The following is a 21122-nucleotide window of genomic DNA, read 5'->3' as shown; positions in this document are numbered from 1 at the left end:
AGTACGTAGCATCCGAGGAGGATGCTTACAGCGCAAGGAAATGCGTTTTGAGAAAATTTGAGAAGAGCATGATCCAGAATGTTGTTCTCCAAAAGGATCAAATGCAATATATATTGAAAAATATGCAACCATTAACTAATTATATGCAATGTACCAAATGTCCATGTTGTTATGGGAAAGGTTTTGTCGCTTTTATTTATACTAACTTGACATTAACTTTTGTAAAAAATAAGTTGACAGTTATTCTGTGCTATTGAAATAATCTTTAAAAAAAAGTAATTTAAGATTAAGGATATTATAAATGTTATGTGTTGTGTATGTGTGTGTATGGGGTTCGATTTGGGCATGAATACATTATTGTAACGCATCAAAGAACGGGAAGTCAATTCGTCAATTAATCAATATCCAACGTCAGATATGCAAAATGTCCTTCAGTGTTATTTCCCCGGTTAAAGCAAGTATCATAAATGTCAATATAGTGTCTCTATATTTTGGAGTATAAAAAGCTGCATATCCCAACTGGGGAGTAGGGAGAAGTTTGTGAACAAGTAAAGATAACACTGGGTTGAAGGTTATTATGAGGTGCTTCAGCAGTATGTCACTGCTCTCGGAAGAGCCACGTTCCAGGATTATTAACATAGGTACTGATACTAACGTGATTTATCACAATGGGGCTTGTTGGCGCCCATTGCATGAATTTCTGGCTTCCAAGCACCAGTCCTTTTCCTGCAGAGATGACGCCATTCTTCCAGCTGAGCCAAAATGGTCGAAACTCGTTGCATGATACAATAGATGATTCAATATGGGAATCAATTTTGCTGCACTGTATGCATCCAGAAATAAAGGACTTCTTGTTCCCAAATCCACCAATATCCACCTCATACACATCAGTGGTGTAGGTGTTAGGACTTTTGTGTAGAGCAAAGATGACATCGTGGCACGCCTTGACCAGAAACACCACGGTAGAGGTGCCGCCTGTTATTGTGTGTAGGTTGCTGGCAGATATCTGCTGGAGGGTGTATGTGCTGATACTCGGCGTGGTCAGTCTGATGTAGGGACCTGGAAATAAAATGATTAAGACATGATAATAACGTTACCACGTAATTAACGCTGCTTTAAACTGTTGTTCCACTGGGCAAGCCAAGGGTGCTTACATAATAAGGAACATACACGCATCTGATTCGGGTTTCCTTCTTACGAGGTTTTGGCAATGAAGGGAGGCAGTAGTTCGCAGTGAATCGCTGCCCCTTCGTCTAACAATTGCCCATGATGACTTGCTATTTCTATGAGTGGGTGAGTGAGTGAGTTGGGTTTAACGCCGCTTTTAACAGTATTTCGGTTATATCACGGCGTGTCAGCTTAATGTGGGAGGAAAGCCCGAAGTGATGCAGGCCTCAGACGTTTACCACTTCGGTGAAACCCACGAGCACGGGTATGGTGCTGACAAACCTAGAAACATAATCGGGGTGAACCGGGATTCGAACCCACAATGATAGGTTTCTGGCGTGCCCAAGGGACGCAACTCTGCACAGCGAATCGCGGCGCCTTAGACGACTGGGCCACCCGTGCCCCCCTATTTCTATGAAATATATAGTAGATAACTGACAAAGGCGACACTGATTTATCAAAGGATCAAAGTATACCGGAACAGTTAATCAAGGGTGGAGTCCAGCTGCCATTGATCAGGCAGGTGTTGTTGACACTGACGACGTCCAGCGGTACATCTCTGTAGTTACTGTGACAGGTACAAGATCTGATACTCCCTGCCATCTTGGACTCAGAACTACTGGTTGCGTTTGGAATAGGGTCTTCGGAACATACATCTGGTTGATAGACATCAGCTGTGGAGTAGAAAAATTCCTTGAAATGAAACTGTATGATTCTGTTTGGGTTTGAGTCTGCGCATGCGCGTTTTACATCTTGACAATGAGATTAATTGATTGACACACCAGACGGAATATGAGAATATTTAAACAGCGACAAGAAAACATTTCAATAATCACAAGAAACCAGAGTCCATTGTATGATTATGACTTTATCATAAGCATGTGTTTATGAATAACTATGAGAGTGATGATGCCATGTTTGCGATAGGTAAACGTATCGCGACCACCTGTGCCACTCGTCACAAACACATGCAATGGCATGCCAATTGTTTACCTTAGAAAACACGGGAACATTGGGTACATGACAAACTCGGACATCAATTTGTCACTGAGGCATTAAATTTGGAAATATCGTCCGCACACCTCTACCTTAAACTTTTTGAAAGCTTTACTAAGGCCTTCAACGTTGTAATCCGGATCAAAAGTGCGGTCGGGTAGCCTAGTGGTTAAAGCGTTAGCTCGTCACGCCGAAGACCCGGGTTCGATTCCCGACATGGGTACAATGTGTGAAGCCCATTTCTGGTGTCCCCCGCCGTGATATTGCTGGAATATTGCTAAAAGCTGCGTAAAACCAAACTCACTAACTCACTCCTGATCAATAACTCTTGGGCAAACTTCGTAAGACAACTTCGTCGAATTAAAATTACTCGATTCACCCAACGCGTGCAGATCCGGGTTAGCACTGGTCTTCAGCAACCCATTCTTGCCGTTAATGGCGACTATGCTTGCCGTAAGAGGCGACTAACGGGATCGGGTGAACAGCTGGCTCACTGACTTGCTTGATGCATGTCATCGTATCCCAATTGTGTGGATCGATGCTCATGTTGTCAATGACTGTAGTATCTGGTCCAGACTCGATTATTGACAGACCGCTGTCATGTAGGTGGAATATTGCTGAGTGAGGCGTTAAACAACAAACAAACAAACACGTGTTAAAATGAAGGCATCAAAGGATGGAGTTGCTGGACTAAAAAGGGAAAATTGACTATTCGAAGTTGAAGTCATACCTCTTGTCAAACAGGATTGAGGATATGTTCTCGTCACTCTTAATATCTATGCATACATTTGTATTTATATATTGTATATCCAGCTCAGCCCCAGTGGAAGGGTATTTGCTATTTGACCGTTATATTGAACGATCACCCATATACCCGAATCTTAACTTAACTTTTTTGGCCATATTCCAATCATAGCAGAAAGTTTGATCTTAAGCATAAAGAAACAGTTCAGCAAAGAGAGGGTACAGTTGGTACCTCTTGTCTTATTGTCTTACCCAAAAATATGTCATCTATGTAATACTTAAATTTTCGTTGTGGTCAATGTGATTCCTGCATTCTGATCAGCTGAATTAATTACATGTTATTGCATGTTTTCCCACCTTAAGTAAAATATTAAGCCACGCCCACGGAAGCTGATCGCTTTCACCACTACTGAATGCCGTGTGTCCCATATTTACAGTCAAAGAATTCCCTTTCGGTTCACATATTATCATACACATGACAATTCAGCTAAATTCGTGCACATTCACCGTCCACACCACAGGGGTAGAATAGGTCTTCAGCAACCCATACTTGCCGTAAAAGGCGACTATGCTTGTCGTAGGAGGCGACTAACGGGATCGGGTGGTCAGGCTCGCTGACGTGGTTGATGCATGCCATCGTATCCCAATTGCGTGTATCGATGCTCATAATATCAATCACTGGATTGTCTGGTCCAGACTCGATTATCTCCAGACCGCCGATTTATTCATAAGCACTATTCATGATAAAACGGGGTTTCGTATACTTTATAAATATGTAAGTTTGCTGATTGACAGGAAACAGCTCCACTTGAATATCGTTGTAATATTGATAACATACATTCTTCGCGTTATACTATACATTTGTAACTTTAACCTTTAACGGTAAACCGACAAATCATTCTCAGGTGGAGTCAAAGGGGAATGACTTGTTTCACAAACCCATGTACATGTGTCTGCAAGTACTGGATTCAACATGCATGGTCATAAGCTTTGATCACACAAAGGCCATCAGTGTGTACACCGTCATAATCTATATTACTTGTGTTAAGTGGGGTGGTGGGTGAGTTGGGATACACGCCGCTTTTAACAGTATTCCAGTTATATCGCGGCGTGTCAGCTTAATGTTGGAGGAAAGCTCGAAGTGGTGCAGGTCTCAGACGTTTACCACTTCGGTGAAACCCACGAGCACGGGTATGGTGCTGACAAACCTAGAAACATAATTGGGGCGAACCGGGATTCGAACCCACAATCATAGGTTTCTGGCGTGCCCAAGGGACGCAACTCTGCACAGCGAATCGCGGCGCCTTAGACGACTGGGCCACCCGTGCCCCCCCCCCCCCCCCCCCCTTGTGTTAAATATAACAGATGACTTTACCCAATTTCTCTGACAGCGGATCTCAATGGGTCTCTTCTTTACGTCCATAAAAAGTATCGATTTCGGAATACCCGAGGCATTGTTAGGAAATTTGTAAACTGCCTATTTATTGTTTATTGTGTTTTGGACAAAAAGGTTCATAATAAAATACATTATGCACTTTATCGCTGTTCTAGATTTGCTAGCGTGGGGAAATTAATAAAGACCTTCAATTTTAACGCTTCTGTTGCCTTTGAAGTTTGTCATCTATAACTGCGCATGTCACGAAATGTAAAAAATTATAGTGAGTGAGTGAGTGAGTGAGTGAGTGAGTGAGTGAGTGAGTGGGTTAAAATTTTTCATCGCATCAGCAATATTGCAGCCATATTGCGATGAAAACAAGTTCATTATTATTAAATACCCGTCAACAAAGGACAGTAAAACTGTAAGTCATGTATCACAGCTTAGGTATAAAACAAACCAGTTCACAATAAACACAAAGAATACTTCAGTAGATTAAGTAGCAAGATGAAACTAGGCTATAGGCCACTGGCATCCAAAGCCAGACCACCTAACTTGGGATCATGGGGACTTACAGTGCTTTTGCTTCCTGCATGATTCCCAGCAGGATTTATGTCATCACTTTGGTCATAAGCGGTCATCTTCATTGCTAACCAATATTAAAAGATCAAACCATAGTCAAGTAATTAAAACACTAGTTGACATCATACACTTTTATTTAGATGGTAATACCTTTAGAATAACGCACTCGGTACGAGTGATTCCGCAAAATATGTCATGAGTGTCGCGAGTGACCTTTGTAATCCCTCGTACCACGTGGGTTATTCCCTTTATTATCAATAATCATATTAAAGGCATATTTCAAGAAAAAAACTGCCATTGGTCAAGAAGGAATTGTTTTGTATCAATCTGCGTGTGAAACAACACTGTCCACTGACTCCAATCGCATAACTCCGTTTGTGTGTTATGCGTGAACAAATATTGTTCTGTTAAAATAATTTAAAAATCACATTATTGCTGTTACATTTCTGTCTGATTACACCGCGTACACTATATAGCATTGATAAAGGAGACAAGTTTCATTCTAAATGAATAATGGATCAAAAATAAGGGAGGTGACAGATTGTCTCCTTGTCTAACGCCAGTTAATATCTATATGCTCTTTATGTCTATCTTCTACGTTCATGTTTAACTGACTTTACAAGCACTTATCAGTGTAATGAGAGAGAGAGAGAGAGAAACATGGTAAAAACATTTGGCATAGTATGATTTCAGAACAAAAGCTTGTACATCCAGCCTTATTAGGCTTATGAGACACATTAAAATACATGTGTATCCATTGTGTAATAATAATAATAATAATAATAATAATAATAATAATAATAATAATAATAATAATAATAACAATAATAATAATAAAGAAATAAATTACTAAAATATTATAAATGTACTATACTAATAAAAATAAAAGTGGTGTTTATCTTTTTTTAAAGTAACAATAATAATTGTAGTAATAATGATAATTAACTAATATAGTTTTGTCATCTTTTAAATATATAATATAGACTTTTAGCTAAAATGTGTTGCAGTGATTCCTCTTGCATAATAAAAATCAATTTGTCTGAGCTGCCTAAATTAAAAAAAGCACTGTTAATAGCAAAAGCTTCTTGTAACAGATCAAAACGTAAGTCATCATAAAAGTTACATTAGATTAAGAAATGGCATTTATCTTCAATATAAGTGGGGGGAGCATCGTGATGATGAGAGTATATACAATATTTACATATTCTTTGAGATAAAGGAGTGGGAGGCTCGGAGTATCGGCCGGTCTCAATATGCAGTGGAAGATTACCGCATCCTTCTATGATCTTTGAACTTTACATTCTTGACATAAAAATCGATATCCGGAAAACATTAATAAGTTCTATAAGTTCGTAATTTATTCCCGTTTGGTTTATTTCTGTCATCCAATACAGCGGCAAGCCATTTATCGTTATCATCAGAAGTGAGAACATTTCTAACATGAGCGATGCATTCTTTCATAGTCAAACCCGATCTCGATAAGAAGTCCACATTAAAATGAGTTAAAACCTTAAGAAATCTTTTATCCCAGGACTGTACTATCTTAGAAGACCATTTGTGAACAACATAGGGGATACGCGAATGAGGCATATTATATAGTCTAAAATATAACCGACAACATTCAGTACGTTGTGTGACCTTCACAGAGCCCCATCCCATGCATATCACCTCTCATAGCAATAACAGATGCATTCTTTTTTACTCCTAGAAATAGTCGACAGGCTTTATTTTGAACCACTTCAATCTCTTTATATGTTTTTAAACCCCAAATACCAGCTGCATAAAATAAAACAGGCTCAACAAGAGCTTTGTAAAACTTGTCAAAGACATCATCAGACCTGCCACCAGCCTGAATAAATGTTGTGTACAAAGCAGCAAGAGCTCTACTGGCTGATTTACATAGTTCTTTTACTATTTTATGCATATCAAGATGTTCATTAAAAATCAATCCCAGATTCTTATAAGTACAAGCATACTGAACAACATGTTCACTGAGGAAGAAAACCCGCTCAGATTTTATGACAGATTTATTCCTAAAATGAACTATTTTTGTTTTCTCTGAATTTATGTTTAAAAATCATTTTTACACCAATTATTTAGAACATGTAACATTTCCTGGAGAGAGTTCTTATCCGCGGCAAGCAAGGCAATATCATCAGCATATAACAATATTGAGAGAGTAGAATCATCAGTTTCAATACCACATTTTAACGCATTAGCTTCAGTGACGAGGTCATTAATATATATGGAAAACAATGTGGGCGACAATTTGCATCCTTGTTTTACACCAAGTGTTACATTTAAAGAATCTCTGATAAAATCATTTACCTTTACGGAACATGTCACATTCATATATAAACCTTGAATAACCTTTAACATTTTGCCATGTATACCGACTGACATTTGTTTGTACCATAGGCACGTTCGATCAACTCTATCGAATGCCTTCTTAATATCAACATAACACACATAAGTTGACAACTTTGAAGTTTGACGGTTGTTAATAACGTTATACAGAGCATACAAGTGGCCAACACAATTTCTGTCAAACCTGAAGCCATTTTGCTCTTCAGCCAATATACAGTATTTTCAAGCCATTTTTGTAGTCTACAGTTCAATATACATGCGTACACTTTACATGGTATGGAAATTAGGGTGGTACCACGATATGATAACGGGTCTGTGGGTACACTTTTGTCCTTTGGCATGGGCTTTATTAGACCGGTTTGGTGATCGATGGTGACACTGAGCGTTCAAAACAATTATTAATTATACTGAATAATAAGTCTATACAGTGTCGGTTACGTAAGACTTCTATAGGAATTCCATCTTGCCCAGACGCTTTCCCCGTCTTCATCTGCATAACTGCTGATTCCACTTCCCGTACAGACACTGGACAGATCCGATACATCGAGCTGAGGGGTCTCAACTGAACCGTTACGCACACGTTCACTTACAAAATCACGCTGAACTTGTGGAAGTCCGTGTTCTGTGTACCGTTATAAAGCGTGCAGTACGAGTTTTTCCAATGGTCTAGTACGACGACAGTATCACTTATCACGGACCCGTCGTGGTCTGACGTTTCCATGGGGATAACATCAGTCGATTTCCTGTCATTTGCTAAACCAAGGTGGCCAATCTTCTTCCAGAAATCTTTCCCGTTATTCACATTCTGAAGATCAGTCAGTTCTTGTTGCTTACAATGTTGATGACGTCTCTTTGATTTCCGGTTTAATTTGTCAACGTTTTTTCTCTCAGTTTGAAAGTCCACAACTAGTGATGTATTATTGAGTACTTCCGTCATAAGGTGTACATTAAAGTCAACTATATCATGTAACTGTTCGTGGGGTACAATGATGTAATCCACCACAGCACTGCCCCTGTGTGACACCGACGTGAAATTATCTTTTCCTAGCCTGCCGTTCACAACACCCATATTGCAGTCAATCAGGAAATCCAACAGTAAGTAACCTGATGCATTTGTGCTTTCCAATATGTAATATTATCCACACCCTCAATATAGTCTGAATTGCTCCCAATTCGTGCATTGAAATCACCGGCAATAATCAGTTTACCAAGGTTCTGGTATTCATGGACATTAAGTAAAAGTGTGTCGAAGAATTCCTCAGCATCACGCGGTCTGCTGGATGTAGACAAAGGCAGGCATGCTACACATAGACACGTGTTTTTCTGCTGCAGATTCACCACACAAATGTAACCACAGCACGTAGTCCTGGACCTTATCAAGTACTTCAACCCGATACTTAGACAATAACGTTTTCTTAATTAGAACTACAACTCCACCCGACCCACGCTTTGCTTTAGGAGGCAAATGTGTCCTGTTATGTTCGTACCAAATGTACCCATCCATGTTAATTCTATCATTATTTCTTAAAAACGTCTCACAAACACATATAATATCATAATCGTAATAACTAATAGTGTTTTCCCTAAATTGTTGATTATCTTCATTAAACAGGGACCATCCACCGACGTTCCACAGTCCAAGCATTAACCCCTAGCTACGAGAGTTGGTCGTGGTCTTCTGTTAAGATATGAATCCACTTTTGATACCATATAGACATTGTCCTTCCCCATCTCCTTCAGCAAAGTTCTCATATTGTTGTTGTGCATTCTTTCCTCTAAAGACGAACTATGCTCAATATAAATGTTGCTGTATTTCCGAGAAGATTTAAGGGAGGGTTGTTCTTTCATATTCTTTGAGCATACCAAAGGGTTTACATCGCCTTACGCGCGTCTGTTTGCCTAATGTATTATACAACAAGGCAATTTATTACAATGCTTTCTACAATGCCTTCCAAGACGAATGTCGCATTTGTATTAAGAGAGGATTAGTTGAAAGAATTCTTTTGTTGACATAGTGGCTTTGCCGGCCTGTAACCGTTCAAAACGTTTTTCGCTTTGCAGCTTTGACTCCGATCAGACGAAGCTGATGTGTATGTGGTAACTCATGACTACGACAAGATACTTTCAACATCTTGCGTTATAAGAAGGATGGTGTTTGAAATTGAAGAAGTTAAAACGTATACGTAGGTCAATGCAGATCAATTTTCTCCTTGATTGATAACCTAATGCTAGGATCTCGCTGTGTTTTGACAAGCAGCGCATGCGCACCACGTAGCCTCCTTTTCAGGTAGCGATTTGCCGTAGCCGATCCAAAACATATCGCTCGCAAGCAAGTAAATTTCACAGTCACTAATATTTTATGATCTTGAGATAAGTTAGCCTATCCGATCAGCATTGCCATTACCAATGCAATATGACATTATCCAACGCTCAATATATCAAAGCTGAAACGTCATATTTCTGTATTATATTTTCACAGAAGAATCCCACGTATCTTTTTGGGAAAACACATGCTTCATCTGGCGTTGTATCAACTGTGGAAGGATTGATCGGAAAACATTAATAATGCACAAGACTGTGTCAGTTTGCAGTTCACGAGTGGCTGATTATTGACGTATCGTCCTTCAGCTTCTATAAGATGCGTGGGTTAACGTTGTTTTTTCTGTCGATCAGCATGGTTGTAAGAGTTTTATTAGCGCTGTGTATCATTGAAGCGCGACACCCAGGGTCATGGCCAGCATGACCTTCGCAAACTTGGTGTTTTGATATGTTTTCGACGTTTACGATCTGTACAGTTTTCCCAACAACATTAAGCTAAGAGGCCATGATATACAATATATCGAAAATTCTGTTCACAAACGGCGTTAAACCCAACTCACTCTCTTACTTGTAGTGTCTGAATACCAGGCATTTTTCAAAGATACTGACATGAAACACACTTTGTGAACAATATTAATAAGTAAGCGAATAAGCCCTTTTCCCTTTCTCAAGTTAGAAATATCTCTCTTGCGAAGCATGTATTTGAGCTTAGCATGCGCAGTGTTTCCTTTGCTCGGAAATTTAGGATGTATAATGTGTCCTCTCGTTTCATTTCCCAAATAATATAACAAATGGAAAATCACTTATCTGCACATGCGTGTCGCTCATGTCAAGCTGATTAACACACTGTGTAAATATTTACCAGTCCCCTGTGACATGACAAGACATGAGCAGTACTCACACAGTGATGGCCTATACATTAAAGTTGTGTTAAAAAATGAAAGCAAGCACATATTGATTCTTTTGTAACGTTTCTGAAAGAGAAAGATCAATGTTACCCTTTGCGGTAACAATTGAAAGTATTTGTGAAGATATATTTTGGGAAGTGAACTCGATAGAAATCGACAAGAGAGTGAATTTCCAGGTTTCAGGCAATTTACCTATATCCGACATTGATGTTACATATTTTTCGTTACAATGAGTGAGCATTGCAAGTCTTGCTGAGGTTTAAGGTGAGGTGAGGTGAAATGGGGTTTAACATCGCGTCCAAGATTATTGCACTTATAGAAGATAGAAGAATCCCTACAGGCTGATCAAGATATCAACTCGGCATACGAGAAACTGACTGAATCAATGATTCATACAGCACGAAATGAATATCAAGTTAAAGAGAATTAGAAGTGAACAGGGTGACAGCAACAATAAACTCTTCTGTGGAAGAAGGTGAAGTGAAATGGGGTTTAAAGTCGCGTCCAAAATTATTGCACTTATATAGCGACGTGCATGTACGTGTGTGTGTTTGTGTGGCTGCTTGTACTAGTCCGGACTGATGCCGATTTATAGTGCTAGCTCACTGAGATACCATGCCGCTGTTTAACATGAATACCCCACTCAGACACAGTATACTGACTCCGAGCCGACCAGTCCTTGTTTTAGCCCCTTAATGCCGAGCGCCAGACACGGTAACAACAAGTACAATCTTTTAACGTCTTTTGGTATGACGCAGCCGGGGATCGAGCCCCGAACCTTCCGCTCTCCGGGCGGACGCTCTACCACTAGGCCACGGAGGCGGTCGCTGAGGTTTAAAGCTTGATAGTGGATAAATATGGAACGACAGGGAATGGTGCTGCAGGTTATGCGGGTACTGTGTTTTGGACCTTAGGCTTGCATCGTTTCGACGACTGTTGTCAGCCTTGTTTAATGTTTTGATGACGTTTGTAATTTTTTGCCTCAAGCCAAGTTTTATGTGTTTACTTTCTTTCCCCGGCACTTTATTCCCGAGATTGTTTTATTTCCAAGTCTTTTTCATTTCGGGTCACAGTGTATGTTCTTGGATGATAATCAAGTTTTGGCTAACATTGTGTAAATATGAAATTTACCGATGTTTTTCGTTTCGTTTCAATCAAAAAAATTAAACTAAGTTGTGAACTTGTTGGCCATAGACGGTACTCATTGACACATAAGCCCGTTTAGCTCACAGATCGATTTCTGTGTATTGTCGGAATTTGATTGGTTACAGCGACATGTTCAATTCAAGATTGTGTATGAATAAAAAAAAACTGACTTCACTTTGGTAATGATTATTTATTATTGGCGGATGTGGGGTAATGATTATTCGTATGTTGTGGGAACATGTTGTGTGAAACATTTGCCCAAAATAAACATGTTTATTATAAACAGTATAGTTCAGATACATAAAATTGTTGCAGATAAACTCCCAATCTCATAAACATGTGGGGGAGTGTACCCACACGTTAAGTATGTTTAAAGTTTTCATATCCACACCCTTTACATTAAACTCACTATAGATATTGTTAAATCAAAACCTGGTAGCAATTCAATGTAGTGCAGGCGCCGCGATTCGCTGTGCAGAGTTGCGTCCCTTGGGCACGCCAGAAACCTATGATTGTGGGTTGGAATCCCGGTTCGCCCCGATTATGTTTCTAGGTTTGTCAGCACCATACCCGTGCTCGTGGGTTTCACCGAAGTGGTAAACGTCTGAGACCTGCATCACTTCGGTCTTTCCCCCCACATTAAGCTGACACGTCGTGCTATAACTGGAATACTGTTAAAAGCGGCGTAAACTCACTCACTCACTCAATGTAGTGCGTCGGTGAAGTCTAGGTTAACAAATACTCAGCACACATGTCCAACTTCAATGGTCTGTGGTAAAGTGATCTCCTCGCCGTATGTTACTAATTGATCATTACGTCACTGATGTGGTCCCTGCACACTAACGAGTCAATGCTGACAATATAAAGCAGTTGTATTATCGAAACATTGAAATATATGCTATTTACCTATGACCGAATATTTCGGAGCGTATGAAATAAAGGATAAATCTAAACCTTGTCAGACACGATTTCAAGGGTAATGAAATATGTGTCACATATGAACAGCATTCACGATTATTTCACACATTAGACAATACATGAAAACGATGGCTATATTTACACACCTCTTTCTTATATGTTCATATTGACTCGAATGCTCTTTCATGACGTAGTTGATGTAAATTTGACAGCCAAATGATACGTTCATTTTAACGCTGGTGTTGGGGGCCTCAGATGACACGTAAATTTCCTAACAGGCATTAATTTGAGAAACCCAGTCCCTTCGTGTGATGTCAGTTTTCTTTGGTCAATCAATCAAAGAAGAACCACCCACGGTGGTACTAGCAGCATATTATACATATCACTGATGTATTACATAAAACGCAATAGAAGATAATATTGCCGGTAAACACGCAGAACTGTCTCGTGTTTACAGTAATAAATATCAATTGTTACATTTATACATGTTTGCAGTAGCTTTTTTTCTGTGAAGATTTTTTTGTTTTGTTTGTTTGTTTAACGCCGCACTCAGCAATATTCACGCTATATGACGGCGGTCTGTAAAATAATCGAGTCTGGACCAGACAATCCAGTGCTTGACATCATGAGCATCGATCTAAGCAATTGGGATCGATGACATGTATCAACCAAGTCAGCGAGCCGGACCACCCGATCCCGTTAGTCGCCTTTTACGACAAGCATAGTCACCTTTTACGGCAAGTATGGGTTGCTGAAGACCTATTCTACCCCGAAATCTTCACGGGTCGTAAAGATAAGAAAAGTTAGATACACGTCGTACCCATGGGATGCCCACTCTCTCCTATCCTAACTGAAATCGACATGACCTTCTTTGAACAGCAAGCCCCTATTACATCACCCATCAAACCAATTTGCTGGTACAGGAAAATCGACGACACCTTTGTCATTCAAAAACAAGACAAAGACCCGACCCTGCTACTACAACATCTAAACCAACAACACCCCCGAGTACAGTTAACCATCGAAATAGAAAAGAAAACTGCCCTTCTCAGATGTCCTTGTTACCAGGACCCCAACCAACAGAAACCAAACCAGTGTCTACCGGAAACCCACCCACACCGATCAATACATCCACTTCAACTCAAACCATTACCTTAGACCTAAGACTGGCATCATCTCTACCTTCATGGCGGTCGTGTAGCCTATTAGTTAAAGAGTTTGCTCGTCACACCAAAGACCCGGGTTCGATTCTGACATGGGTAAAATGTGTGAAGCCCATTTCTGGTGTCGCCCTCCGTGATATTGCTGGAATATTGCTAAAGCGGCGTAAAACTATACTCACTCACTCACTCATGACGAGCCATCAATCTATGTTCTGCTGACCCCGAACCCGAGATCGAAGACCTCCGTGGTCTTCACCCACCTTAACAATTTCCCCCATGATCTTGTCGACAAAGTCATCTCCTCTGTACTTCATCCCACACCCCCATCTGCGACCCCTGATCCTGAATCCGCGCCCTTCCACATCGCCCTCCCATTCATAGGAAAAGCCTCCCACATCATCAACCGCCTCCTCAAATAGCAATCCAATATTGACACCGATTTCACCAGTTACACCTCCCTCAATACCCGACTAAGACCCAATGGCAGAAACACAATCAAGCGCCAAGAACCTAAAGGTGTAGTTTATAAAATAGACTACGAAGGTGAAACATCCCGCCCCTTCAACACCAGAATCAAAGAACACAAATCTTCAACCATCAAATCAGCCATCTCGTACCACATCAGCAACTGACCCAGTCACAACATCAACTGGGAAAACGTCCAAATCCTCTTCCACAACCTCCATGACTTCACCAAAGGACAACTAACAGAAGCAGTCTACATTTGCCAACACAAGCCATCAATCAACAGAGATCAGGGCTATTTGACCCCCTCTGCCTACTATGAACTAATTAAGCAACAATCACCACACCTATATCAACTTTTCCTGTTTCATAAGCTTCCTGTCTTATTGACTTCCACATCATGGGTTCTCTGGCCATCACGTTGTTGCAGTATTAGCCTTCTGTTGTCATTCCTTAACCTACTCGTGTTATCCCACGCATGTATGCAATTGTTGTTACTGGTAATCCACTACTGGTAATCCACCACCTGCTTTATATATTCTGTACAATGGTAAGCAGAGGCACTGTATATTAAGTTGGTCTCGTCGCTATAAGGCTGAAATAATGTTGAGGCAACGTTAAATTTTAACTCACTCACTAATCATTCACTCTTGCTTGACAAGGGTATAAGGGTCGAAACGTCGCCTTAACAGTAATGACAGAAGTCGTTATCCATACATTGTGGCTACTTTGTCATCCATCCACTTCTAAGTAATGCGTATCAAGGAATGCGTCACACAATTCATTAAGTCAACTTTCACAACCAACATACAATAATTCTAACCCTACTTCCAACGGGGGCCACAATCAACTGATTCTCGAAAACAGTGAAGAGCTACTGTAAACTGACGTCTCTCTGGACGCAGATGCTAAATTCGTTTTGTTATTGTCAGATCCAATCTCTCAAATCACCAAAGATGTCTATAAGATCCAAGTCCTACCTTCCAAACACAGCGGCGCCTCAGTCACACGATGCACACTGCATCGCCTCCCTGACGGACACTTGTGATCTGCGCACGGACCCATCAGCTCCTTGGAATAAAAAAAATATTCTTAACAGTTATCTACATTCCCATTGTTAATTAGAAAGTAATTTTGGTAAATATACTGAACCAAATTAAAAACTTCACAATCCTAAAATTTTAACATTTTGACCAGTTATCATTGTGGGCCCTTATTGTGTATTTTAACAGTAATGGCCACGTATTGTCTTCAGATAACACCCGTTTTTGTGCAGGTGAATCGATCAAAATTATGCGCACAGCACTATAGTGGCAAAAGTGGGTTTTCACGTGCAACTGGTCATGTGGCCATAATACCGCACGTGTTTTCAGCCATACTTGTTAGCAGTCATTAACAAAAAAAGAAAAACACAAGAAGACAAAAGTCATGCCACGCCTTTCAAATGTGCAACCTGAACGTGCCATCGGCATATTACAGACAGGAACGTCCGTAGCTGAAGTCGAAAGGACGATGGGTTGTAGTCGACGGACTGTTTATAATTTACAGACGCGTCTACAGCAAACGGTTACCACTGCAGATCGCCCTCGGCCAGGTCGACCACGTGTGCCGTCAGATGCAGAGGATCGTCAGATTGTCTTACGTCACCTCCGTAACCGATTTTTGACGGCTACATCAACCAGAAATGAACTGTTTAGGGGTAGACTGAGTGCGGAAACTGTTCGAAACCGTCTGAGAACTGCTCACCTTCAAGCACGACGGCCATACTGCGGGCCGATTCTGACTCAATTACACAGACGTCAACGTCAATTGTGGGCACAGCGACACTAACGATGGACTCAGAGGAATTTGAATCAAGTCGTCTTCAGTGATGAATCCCGATTTAATCTTCGATTTGCTGATGGTAGGGCGAGGGTGTGGAGGCGCCGTCATGAACGTTACGCCCAGTGTTGTGTACAGGAAGTTGACAGATTTCGAGGCGGAAGTGTCATGGTGTGGGGTGCTTTCTGTGGCAATACACGTTCCAAGCTTCTTGTCATCCGTGGCAACCTCAACTCTGCTGCTTACCGCGACCAGGTACTGGCACCAGAACTTCTGCCTTTTATGGCAGCACATGGACCCGGTTTGATCTTCGAACACGACAATGCCAGACCCCACACAGCAATTTTGACAAGGAATTTCCTTCAGAATGCGGGAGTCAACGTCATGGACTGGCCGTCAAGGTCTCCCGACCTCAACCCCATCAAACACGTCTGGGATGCTCTTGGCAGAAGTCTACGCACTCTCCAGAACCAACCACAGAATTTGCAAGATCTTGGCACCATTTTGCAGCAACAATGGCGTCGTCTTTCCAATCATGTGTTCACAAGCATCACAAGGTCCATGCGGAGGCGTTGTGTGGCAGTTGTCAACGCACATGGTGGCCATACTGAATTTGTGTGCCATCAGATTCTAGTGCTTGGGACTTATGATTTGAACTGTTGATGTTATTACCGAATACCGTAGGTGCTTGGAACAAATTATGGTTACCACCGTTAATTAAAATCCTTCTTTTGACATTAATGATTAAAAATTACCTTCTCTGATACATTTATCCGTTGTATATCATATATGGGATTACTTTTAAAAATGTGAAGTTTTTAGTTTGACTCTTATTGTCAATGCAAAGAGAATAACCAGCCTATATTGTCTGCCGAAACAGATTCCACTTGGTGTAAAGGGTATGCTAATCAAAGCGGTATGTTCGTTTTGAATTACGTCTGATGTGAACAAGTACAGAGAGTTTGCTGGTTATCAGTAAAGAAAATAAGCTTATAAATAAAGAATGTTTTCAACTGTCCATCGCCTTCATGAGCAAGAGTGGATACAGCTTTTTGGGGAAAAGGCGCAGTGCACTTAAAATTTAAAAAAATGAAAGGAAATAAATTAGGAAACAATATGCATCGTTAGCTAAAAACAACAGTTATGTCACAGTTAGTGTTCTTGAATAATAAAAACCACAAAATACCTCTCCGTAAGCATAAGAAATTTCGGCGAGTCCGCTGTACGGTTTCGGCTACATGCTAAGCATGTGATGGTGATGGCGTGTATCCTGCCCCTAAACTGTCAGTATAATGATTTGGTAATGGGTTTGTCATACGGCAACATGACCAGCATGTTTTCAAAAGGGGGTACACACTCCTGCTGTCCCTCTGTGTCTCCGCGTATGCATACAAAACATAAGATATAACACATAGGTATACATACCTTCGGCCAGTGAGAAATATCACCATGTTTCCATCGTGGTTTCGCCACAAGGTCGGTTGGTGCTGTTGAACTGTCTTTCTTGTGAAGGTGGCAAATGTGAAGTACAGGTTCGAATCCGAATGAGAAACAATCAAGATGTGCTAAGCATTCAACGGCACACTCACGTGCAGAGGGCACTCTCCTCTTAATGATGCCAAATAAGTTGTTTTCCAAATAACTGTTATCTGCTATGATACCCGCTTCATTGAAGCAAAGTAGTTGAACTGGACAAATACAAGTTGCTATGAAATATAACATCATCGGCACCATCTTAAAGGATTTCAGTTGATTGTCACATCTACTAGTCACCAGTCATAGTTCGCATCTGTACAGATTCTGTTTGACTGAGGATCTATAGAGCCTTCTAAAGCATCGATTTCCTAGTGCAATTTGCCGCATCAAGTTTGCATGAAACATGCATGGCATAGTCTCATGTTCCAACGCAACGTGTGAAGTTTCCTGTGCAGACATCAACGGGTTTGTCATTTGGTTTACTTGTAGCACCGATAGCAAGTGGTTCCTTTGATCAAAGCCGTGCTGTATCCTTCTAGCAACAGTACGGCTGTGTCAAGGTCAGCGAGGCCCTCTCCCCATTGGCTGCCACAACAGCAGCAAGCCCCGCCCAGTGAAATTTAACATTGCAAACAAGACAAGAGGAATTGCGAAATCAAATGTTTATTCTTGTCAAGTAAATGAACAAGTTTTCATAAACGATAAAATAATCAACAAGGTAGTCAGGGTTTCAAATAATGTTGTCAAGGTTCTAAGCATTGCACACCCATTATAAAACTTCAAAATCGTATTGTCAAGGCACTATAATTAAGTTCTCAATATAACGTTCAAGTCATTTTCTGCGGGAAACAAACTATTTCACAATGTCAAAATTGTAACTTACATATTGAAAACACAGTTCTAGTCGATCGTATCTGAGATTATTTGTGACGTCATGCAATACTCTACGTCACCATCACTGCTCACAATCAGTGCTACAAGTCAGTTACCACACCCTCGACTCGCCATTGGTCAAGTTACAGCATGGTTTGTCTCTCCGCCTCCCGGACCTTTCGCACGTCAATCAAAGGCCGAGCCAAACCTGGCTGTTACCCGTGAAGCTCCGGGGTAGAAAAAGGTCTTCATCAACCCATGCTTGCCGTAAAAGGTGACTATGCTTGTCGTAAAAGGCGACTAACGGGATCGGATGGTCAGGTTCGTTGACTTGGTTGATGCATGTCATTGTATCGCAATTGCGTGGATCGATGCTCAAGATGTCAATCACTGTATTGTCTGGTCCAGACTCGATTATTTACAGACCGCCGTCCTATAGCTGGGATATTGCTGAGTGCGGCGTAATTGGTATACGATGACATGTATCATCCAAGTCAGCGAGCCTGACCACCCGATCCCGTTAGTCGCCTTTTACGACAAGCATAGTCGCCTTTTACGGCAAGTATGGGTTGCTGAAGACCTTTTCTACCCCAAAATCTTCACGGGTCCTTACGCAATTGGGATAAGATGACATGCATCAACCAAGTCAGCGAGCCTAACCGCCCAATCCCGTTAGTCGCCTCTTACATCAAGCATAGTCGCCTCTTACGGCAATCATGGGTTGCTAAAGACCTATTCTACCCCGGATCTGTACGGGTCATAAGGATAACTGTCCAGTGCAGACTTCACGGTTGAACAAACATATAGCTATTGTAATGACCCGTGAGTATTGGATAGTGAGTGAGTTGGGTTCAACTCCGCTTTTGAACAATATTCCATTTGTATCACGGCGTGTCAGCTTAATGTGGGAGGAAAGCCCGAAGTGATGCAGGTCCTAGGCGTTAACTATTTTGTGAAACTCACGAGCACTTGTATAGAGCTGAAAACCTAGAAACTTAATCGGGACGAACCAGGATTCGAACCCACGATTATAGCTTTCTGGAATTCCCAAGGGACGCACCTCTGCACAGCGAATTGCGGCAGCTTAGACGACTGGGCCACCCATCGCGTCGTAAATGGAGAGAACACTTTAGAAGCTATTGTGTTAAAAATGTTACCGACAGATTCTACTATTGAATACGTGATAACGTGAAGTGACTCTTGATTTTCATAGATATATATCTTTCATTATTTATAGTTTGCCATCCTGCCGGCCCGGGTCCATGCAGGAAGCAAAGGCACTGTAAGTCCCCATGGTCCCTAGTATGGTGATCTCCCTTAAGTTACTGACGATCCCTAGCCCATTTTTATATTGTGTTGTTCACTGATACTTATGGCTTTTATATATTCTCAACTAGTTTTAAATCGAATCTATGATATTCTAGTTATTGTACTGTCCTTCGTTGACAGCTTTTTATTTAGTCTAAATCTATGTATTATTAATGTACTTCTCGTCACGATATGGCTGAAATACTGCCGATGTGACGTTAAATCTTAACTCACTCACTCACTATAGTTTGCCATGACAGACCTGTCAATAAATAAAGTGCATTGGGTATTTGCATTATGGTTGATGTAGACAAAGGTTTTATGGTTTACTGCCCATTGTCAATTTCCCTGGCGTATTGAACATGTTTCTGTTATTGTACAATCGACTCTGCTTTATGCAGAGATTTCTACTGGATATGGAAAGGGTTTTGTCGCTGTATTTACTGAAGATGTTATTTTGTTTCAGACACAGTGCCTGGTTTGCCGAAACTGTTAAATGTTTTCGAAAACCTGTCCGATACCTGTGGTTAACAGTAGACTTGGTTGGATAAATATAGTGGTATTTAGAAGCGGTGGCAGCGTATCTGGAAATGATGATAGGTATGAGCGACATTAAATCCACATCATATTAGGCAACTAAATATATAGTCTCTTCCAATACGTTCTTATCTCCCCCCTGATTTATTATCTCCCCTTGCGAACTCTTTCGAAAACAGAAATAAAACGGCCCTATCACGCGCTAGACGTTCACTTCCGGAAAGGTTTTGGAAAATGAACGAAACGAGAACGAAACAGGCATTATTGCAGAGTCCGCTCAAATTATAGAGGGAAGGGGGTAGATGGACGGGTGGTGACATTGCATAGGTTTCCAGCGGATGAATCACTAAAGACAGCGTGGATTCCACGGCTCTAGTTGGTCAAAAAAGATTACAGACACAACACCACCCAGCGCCAATGTTCGGAACACTTCAAGGATGCTCATTTCAGACGGTGTTTCATGCCATCCATTTTCGGGGGTAAACGTTCAACGCGTATCAGGTAAATACCAAATACTTTTCAAAACGATAATCATTACGATATTGTAAAAACAATCAACCAGAATAAGAGAATAATTTTGGAATTGTTCACATATTTTTAGAAACCTCAAAATGTAGAAAATGTATTATTTCGGAGTATTTTTTACTTGTATAGAGAAAATAAATGATTGCAAGGAACATTAGTTATCTGAAATTAGATCTATACTCACACGCAAAAGAAACGCAATTGGTTTTAAGCAAATAGGTAACAAACACGGAACCATAAATTGATACGAGTTTTAGCATGTTGTGAAGCCTGATGGTGTTATCAATATTTTTGGTTGCATTTTGGAAGCCCCGAACAAAAACGCAACATAAAAAACGAATCGCTAAAACGCACCATTTCAATGAATATGTGGGTATCATGCACCAATTTCTCGCGAAATCGAAAATGAACGAACTGTCACGAACTGTTGTG

General features: G+C 40.8%; 1 protein-coding gene across 1 annotated transcript; it reads right to left on the bottom strand.

The window, feature by feature from the left end:
- Positions 1 to 506: 506 nt before the first annotated feature.
- LOC125379990 lies at positions 507 to 17778 on the bottom strand. Its single transcript, XM_048395939.1, has 4 exons — positions 17397 to 17778; positions 15131 to 15221; positions 1644 to 1841; positions 507 to 1059 (listed from the first exon to the last, which is right to left on the bottom strand). Exons 1-4 carry the CDS (start codon positions 17703 to 17705, stop codon positions 599 to 601), a joined length of 1059 nt encoding a protein of 352 aa, XP_048251896.1. The 5' UTR covers positions 17706 to 17778; the 3' UTR covers positions 507 to 598.
- Positions 17779 to 21122: the final 3344 nt, after the last annotated feature.

Source organism: Haliotis rufescens, unplaced genomic scaffold, assembly GCF_023055435.1.
Source record: "Haliotis rufescens isolate VD_foot unplaced genomic scaffold, xgHalRufe1.0.p SCAF_15, whole genome shotgun sequence".
Lineage (NCBI taxonomy): Eukaryota > Metazoa > Mollusca > Gastropoda > Lepetellida > Haliotidae > Haliotis > Haliotis rufescens.
Note: the sequence above shows the minus strand (reverse complement) of the source record. Positions and strands in the feature narration are given on the sequence as shown.

Coding starts and splice junctions, on each gene's coding strand:
- LOC125379990 (XM_048395939.1), bottom strand. CDS start 17,705: ATGGTGCCGATGATGTTATATTTCATAGCAACTTGTATTTGTCCAGTT. Junction 15,222..17,396: donor ATATTTCTCACTGGCCGAAG/GTATGTATACCT, acceptor TTTTATTCCAAG/GAGCTGATGGGTCCGTGCGC. Junction 1,060..1,643: donor ACCCTTGATTAACTGTTCCG/GTATACTTTGAT, acceptor TTTTATTTCCAG/GTCCCTACATCAGACTGACC.